This window comes from Tarenaya hassleriana, unplaced genomic scaffold (assembly GCF_000463585.1).
Source record: "Tarenaya hassleriana unplaced genomic scaffold, ASM46358v1 Cleome24, whole genome shotgun sequence".
Classification (NCBI taxonomy): domain Eukaryota; kingdom Viridiplantae; phylum Streptophyta; class Magnoliopsida; order Brassicales; family Cleomaceae; genus Tarenaya; species Tarenaya hassleriana.
Window position 1 is genome coordinate 485493 of NW_010965696.1, and position 7173 is coordinate 492665.

General features: G+C 39.3%; 1 protein-coding gene across 7 annotated transcripts; it reads right to left on the reverse strand.

Annotated features, from left to right (window-relative positions):
- Positions 1-874: 874 nt before the first annotated feature.
- On the reverse strand, positions 875-6340 carry LOC104815625 (polyadenylate-binding protein-interacting protein 3). 7 transcript variants are annotated; one of them, XM_019202812.1, is made up of 16 exons: positions 6103-6339; positions 4879-5022; positions 4645-4800; positions 4408-4544; positions 4102-4292; positions 3446-3623; positions 3133-3345; positions 2934-3061; positions 2769-2832; positions 2623-2656; positions 2219-2260; positions 1938-2140; positions 1701-1835; positions 1479-1583; positions 1314-1376; positions 875-1203 (listed from the first exon to the last, which is right to left on the reverse strand). In XM_019202812.1, exons 2-16 carry the CDS (start codon positions 5000-5002, stop codon positions 1174-1176), a joined length of 1803 nt encoding a protein of 600 aa, XP_019058357.1. In that variant the 5' UTR covers positions 5003-5022; positions 6103-6339; the 3' UTR covers positions 875-1173. The 7 variants fall into 7 exon arrangements, with proteins under 7 accessions (XP_019058357.1, XP_019058355.1, XP_019058356.1 ...); XM_019202810.1 differs by having other exon boundaries at positions 1479-1586; XM_019202811.1 differs by having other exon boundaries at positions 1479-1586; positions 2623-2653; positions 6103-6338.
- Positions 6341-7173: the final 833 nt, after the last annotated feature.

Here is a 7173-nt window from a genome sequence, read left to right on the forward strand (position 1 = left end):
AGTTCAAATGCTATTTATTTGAGAATGTTCTAACCATATATTGTGGTCGTCTAAGATTCGATAAAGTTATGAATTTGTAGATATGGTGCATAGATTAAATATTTGATTTCAGATATATTAATCATTCTTATTCGAATTTGAATTGATAAACTGAGAATACTCACTGATATGATTTGAATTACGATTAAAATAACTATATATATATATATATATATATATATATAATGTCGTGAAGAAGCGAGTAACGGATGCCCACGCGCACCGTCCCTCTCGCGAGGCTGTTTTTTTGGAAAACGCGGGATTTTGATGGACTAGAGTCCAGGGATTTCGAGGAGGTGTCACTCACGCGCTTTAGGAGCGCGTTGAGCCATCTGCAGGGATGATGACGGGTTAAAGGCAAGCATTTCCATCGGCACGAAGTTCCTTTTTTCATGATCAAAACGGTATGCATTCCAAAGTTGGGCCATTGTTATGGGCTTTGACTATTTTTTTCTCCATTATATTTGTATGGGCTACTCAAATTAGGCTTTTAACGTTTTTATAATTAAAAATGATGCCATGAGTAATTTAATTATTATTTTTTCTTTTGGATAAGTTCTGACTTTATCATTAATCATTTAGTCACCGTGGATTTTAACTGAACAAAATAAAAATTGCTTATCAAGCAACTTTTTCAGGTAAATTTGGTATAACGTTCTGTTTTATATAAAAACAAGTAAAAACACCATCGGTATAACTCCAGTATATTTTTAAAAAGATTTAACAGTTGTTGCCCACCCTTGCATTACCTTCTTTCTTCACAAACTAGGAAAGTTTGGTATAAAGTTATAAACTTGAATATTTTGAATATGATAAAGGTAACCTGACCTAGACATGAACTCAACCTAACTCTACTATATATTAAAGGGATAAAAGAATGTCTGTGATTACATATTATAAATAGAATAAAGAGTATCTCACCAAGTCACAATGGTTTTATTTTCCTCCATGTCTTGTCTTATCTCCTCATCAGAATGTAATTAAATATTCATACCATAAATTCCTTTCAAGGAAATTAAAACCAAAACGAAAAAGGGAGGTTTAGGGAGAGAGAGAAGAATAATGAAACCACTCGCTCTGTTAGAAGATCAGAGAGCCCAAGACACATGGATTTTCACCGTATCCTCCTCCACGCTAATACTCTCGTCCCTTGTATTGCATTTCCTGCTCAAACACAACACCTAAAATCAACCTCACCGTACGAACCCTAAAATTAAATCTCCGTCCTGAAAGTGAATACTGTTCTCTTTCAGACAAGGGAATGCTGTACTAACCGGCTGATATGGGGGCATGTACACTACCGGTCTAGGCTGACCAGGCATCATCTGCTGCGGGTACTACACACGATTCCATCAACCCAAAAACACTATTGTTAGTTCCAGGGAATTATCAATGGCATCGCCAGAGGGTTTTGATAAGTGAGAGTTGTAGGGCCAAACCTGAGGCTGGTACCCATTCGGAGGAAAGTACGCTTGAGTCGCTTGCATCGGCCCGAGCTGTGGAGTATACATTATGGGCTGGGCACCAGGAAATCCCGGACCCATCTGCTAAAATAGCCGAAGAAGACCAATCGCGAACCAAAAAAGAAAAGAAAGGTAGAATTTGAATTATCTTCCCTGCTTGGGTCAAAATAATGATGGGCAAATGGTGTTTTTACTTACTCCATAACCAACAGGCATCCCGGACATCTGCGGGACAGCAGGATAGTAGAAGGATCCATCTGCAACTGGAGAAGGAGGCCGTGCAACTGATTGACACGGTTTGAAGCTCTTTGCATTCGGATTCAACTTGAATTCCTGATACAATCCAAAGCTTGTCACTGACCAATCTATGTATGTACACAGGAGGAGGATGAGAAGGGAAGGATACGAAAAACGAAACTTTTAAAAGAAAAAAACCTTGGCATTTGGGTTGAGTGTGGACTTTTCTGATGACAAAGATCCGACTGACGAGCTTGGTGATAGTACAGGACGACCAGAAGCGGATGGAGGAGGAGCAGAGGCAGCAGCGCTTTCGGAACTCGCGGAAGCAGAGCTGCTAGGCCGCCCAGAAGAGCTCTCGGATTTTGCTTTACCAGAAATTTGACCAACTTGTCTCCCACCTGAGGAACCAGAGGAACTTTGTTTGTCAGCAGCTTTTGATGGCAGATATGAGACTGTCGCACCAGTAGATTTTCCACCTTTGATGTTTTCTTCACTTGCCTTCAAGGACGGAAGAGAATCTGCATTCAACAATACTTCATACAGTCATACTCAGAATTCTAGGATCCGATTTCTTTAATCAGAAATTATGATACCAAGAGAATTTGTCGTGAACAAAAGCAATCTGTCTATTATCCATCTAGCAAATTTAATGGAGTCCACCAATTCACTTATGTTAATGTTGTTGCTAAGATAAATGCGAAGATATATGGAACATATGGCAGAAGCAAGTTCGATCCTGCTTGAAATAACCAAAAGCAAGATATGTATATATAAAACATGAAAACACGGAGTGGAACAATCATTAGCATCCAAAGGCGAAAGAAGAGAAATCAAACAGCAGGAGAGATAGGCGGGCGTATCAAGTAAGAGTTGCACCTACCTCCAGGGCCGGACACTGATTCCTCAGATGGCTGCTTTATTACAAAGGGAAACAAAAAGACCAATGTCATACCTATTGGAAAAGAACTAAAGACAACAAATGGATTCCGGAATACACAAGCATAAGCAATATAGCATTTAACTTACTCTGTTACCATCAGCAACTCCCAGACTAATGTTGTTTCTTTGCTCACTCAGCTGTTTCTCAGTCCTATAATCAGAATAAAGGTATGTGTTATTTCCAACATAAGAAAAGTTTCTTGGAAAGATATGTCTGATTCACGAAGCTCATATACTACAGACATCAGAGACCTGATGATGCTTCCTGGAGCAGGCAAATCTTTGGATGATTGTTCAGATGCATGCTCCCGAGCATTCTCATCATTGAACGAACAGTTTTGATCCGTACTTAAGTTTCTCTGAATAGGCAGGCCACCACCCTACAGGGCAAATAATTTATCATCACCAATTATTCTGTTACAATCTAATACCAAAGAACTCGCGATCATACCCATGCTTGCTCATAGGTTTTACCACCACTTGACGCTGACTTGTTGCCATCAGAAGCAGACATGTCACCGAAAGTCATATTGTTGTGAGAATCCAATAATATGTCCTCCTCATCTTCAACCCCACTATCATCAAATCCCTCAACCCTGCGGACTGATGAGTACTTGGCTTCCTCATCCGCATCGAATTTCTCATTAAGCGGTAGACCTCTTTCCTATTTAAGGTGATGACATGCATGAACCATTAGAACATGGGAATTAAACACTCGTGAAATGTTGATAAGTCAGAAGTAACAATAGACCCTCAAAACTCACCTCCGCTATGTGAATATCTCGGGTGCTCTCACCCTCAATTTCTCTGGCAATCCTTATGGCTTGCTCTTCCAACTCTCTTGTCCGATGACCTCTCTCGAGTTTTGTGGTATAAAGTTCCTCATTAAAGGTGCTCTTTACTCCAAACAGTGTCTCATTGACTTCAAACTGATCCCAGCTCCTAGTGGAAGACAACACACCAGCTGAGCATATCAGCACTAAAACAGCACATTATTAAAGGTTTCTAGGAAAGCGAAGCCAGATAGGTACAAATAAAGATGCCGTAGAAAAATCTGGGTATTATAAAGTTATGGATCTTCACAATCTTTAATGCTAATCACTATAGCATATAAGGAATCTTCCAGACAGCACAAAACACAAATCCATTAAAAAGTGAAACAATGGCTTACGTAAGATTAGGCACCCTTCTTCCAGAGTCTTGCAAGTTAAGTTACTGATATTAACATTTCAAGACAGAATATGATAATCATAGTCTGTGCATCAAAGTAATTGTGAAATGATCTCTTCTTTCCATCATTCTCATGTCTAAGGTATAGCGCTAAAAACCCAGTGCCGAGAAGAAAAGACGTAAATATTGAATCGTGACGTCTGCAAATCAGACATCCAGTAACACAAAATAAGAGGAAGGAAATAGCTACCTATTCCAAGGATCATCAAAGACATTCTCCAATTCGGGACACTCGGGAAAATCCTCATCAGGTACCCAAGGTTTCAGCTCTCTTCCCATTTCAACACGAGAAGACTGCGATATAGAAGAGTCTGTCAACAGCTCTGACGGCTTTTCAAACTGAAGAGCATTTGATGATCCGTCCCGGGTTATAGGAAGATCCTAACACCAAACCACAATAAAAAAAGACTAAGAGAAACTACGAGTAACATTTCTGCAACCATATAACAGGACAGAAATGTAAATAGATGATTTTTTAGGGAAAAAGGCAACAAACCTGGGCAACAACTTGCACAAGTTCATCAGCAGGTATAATCAATGTCTTGGACGGTGGCTTGCTGACAAACTCAGAACGAGATTTCTGTGCCCATGAAGTACCTTCCTTAATCAAGCATGCCATCTTCAAAATGATACCTGAAACTCAAAGGGCGGTTTGTAAGTTGTAAGAAAAAGCAATATCTTCTATTAATTTTTAGATGCCTAAGGAAAAAAAATTCTTGATTCAGAGTCACACCGAAGTCCTTCTCAACGTCAGCTGCATGAAATATGCCTGAATAAAGAGATCCATTTTTCAGCTGCACTTCCACAGGATGCCCGATCATACATGTTGCAAGATACACCAACCGATCACGAGACGGGTCCTCCAAACATGCAGTCTCCCCACTCACTGCTGCAAATGTGAACAAACATCAGATGGCAGTAAATGACGAAGAAGCTAAATTACGTATATGTGACCAATCACCTGTACCTGGGGTATTCACTGAGTAAGACTTTACAGGCTGTGCCTTATTCATCCCTCCCTCTCTTTCAACTCTTCTATGTGAAAATCCATTAGCCGAAGATCTCGGCTGAGGAATAGATTGCATATTCATGGTAGTTCACGTTGTTTAATCTGCATGATAAGGAAAAAAACATAAATCAACAGATAAATAGGCCCAAAAATACCTGAAATCTGATACCCAAACAATGACTTTCTGCATTATCTGTCGGGTCTCACAGCACAACGGGCCCAGTATGCAAACTGAGATCACATGTGCAATGTTGCTGGCTTTTGATCGCCATTGTTAACTTTCTAAAAGATAACTGTTAAAAGTTCAAACCTTGTGCAGAAATGATTAAGAGAAATGTTACAACTAAAACCCTGGCATCATCTAGTCAACAGTAAAGTTATATAACCGAGGATCAAATGAACATATACATTTTCCCTCTTTCTCCAATATACTGCAAATCAGTATGAAAATTCTGCGAGTTTCATAAGCATTCGACAAACCATGACACATCTCTGAACTAAGAGAAATGAAACTATAAAAATTAGAGAAATGCACTCTGCAAACCTGACCATCAAAGCAAGATGTTGATTTTTAGTTGCATGGTAAATGATGATTGATGAGATTAGAGAATCACTCGCTACTACAAAAACTTCAGACCAACAACGTCTGCTCAAAGAAGTTGCTAAATCAGCTAAATGAAAAATGAAGAACCCAAGTATGACAGACTTTCCCTAGCTTCCAACATCAGCATTCACTGAACAAAGTTTTATACCAATAATAAGCCTTCCAGAACGAAACATGCAGACGAGAAGACAACCAAAACATCGCAACCACACAGTCTGTGGATAGCGAAACGCCCTTGATTTAAGGAAGAAAATTTTCAAACAGGTTCATCTCCTCGAAAATAGTAAAGCAACAGACCCACGAGTACAACAGAAACCACGACATTCGAAGTGGAAACAAAAATTTTCAGCGCACACTGACGCACAGCGGAAAGCATTACCGTTTCAATCAACAAAACATTTGTGCGATTCAGAATAATGATCTCCAGTACATACAACCTGAAGTTATATTGCGCTTAAACAAACCCTAAATCAACAATCTCAATCACCAAATTGCCAAAATCCGAGAACACATCGCAGAATAAATCAAGCCGGTAAACAAGAGAATGAAAAAACCATATCTGGGAAGATGATCCTTACCTCAACAAGCTGAACCGATCAGATAAACAACCGCCTAGGCGCCTCGAGATGCCCGAAGACAAGTCCGGTGATTTCCGAGGAAACGAGATAGGGTTTTCGGAGAAATCTAGGGTTTATCGACGATTCGAGGGAAGAAGAACGGTAAACGAGTCAACCATGAATCTGGGAGAGAAAGAGAGAGGAGGAGAGATTGATCAGGCCCTCAACAATTTTACGTCAAGCAAAAAAAACGAAGAAGGGGAAACTATAGCGAGAGGCGGATCGCTATACACGGGACGGGACGAGAGGGGTTTGATCTAGTGCGGTCGGGTGTAGAGATTGATCCAATCTTATTGGGCCTTCGTCTGTTGATCCGTCTCTCTTTGGGCCGTTATTGTATTTGAGCCTACCTTAACTGGTCTTGGACCAATCCCTATTATCTCGATTGCTTCTATTTTAATTATAAAACATCGATTTATATGCACATATTTTAACCAAATATTTACAAATGGGCATATATTGTTAGAATATTTTTTAAAATTTACTCGGTTAATGTGATTCAATATTTGGTTTAAATTTCAGATTTTGTTACGTTAGTTATTATTGAGTCATTATCATTTAGTGAATGGGTCTAAATTAAAATTTCTGTAAAATTAGGGATACATATGTAAATAACAAAAGTTTAGGGGTGGACGTTTCGGTTCGGCTCTTCGGATCTGGACCGAACCGAACCGAAAAAACGGTACTTTTCCCGATCCGAAACCGTCTTCAATTTCCGAACGGTATTATTTTTAGAGAACCGAATTTTTCCGGAACCGAACCGAACCGAACCGAATTTTAAAAAATCCCGAAAAACTAATATTTTTAAAGAAAATCTATCTTTTTTTAATAAAACTCGGAACCGAACTGAACCGATACCGAACCGAATCGAACATAATATAAAAACCGATTGGTATCTATTTTTGTAAAACTGAAAAAACCGAACGGATCCATTCTCATCCCGAACCCGAACCGTTTTCCGAAACGTCCAACTCTACAAAAGTGAAAGTTAGTCTGATGGACAATTTTAAGAAATGCGAGAATCTAAATTTC

Bases quoted from the DNA above. Each gene is read 5' to 3' on its own strand.
- LOC104815625 (XM_010544096.2), bottom strand. From the start codon at position 5,002: ATGAATATGCAATCTATTCCTCAGCCGAGATCTTCGGCTAATGGATTT. The intron at 2,657-2,768 runs GTAAGTTAAATG...TTTGTAATAAAG, and splicing joins GAGTTGCTGATGGTAACAGA to CAGCCATCTGAGGAATCAGT. The intron at 2,261-2,622 runs GTAGGTGCAACT...TGTTGAATGCAG, and splicing joins ATCAGTGTCCGGCCCTGGAG to ATTCTCTTCCGTCCTTGAAG.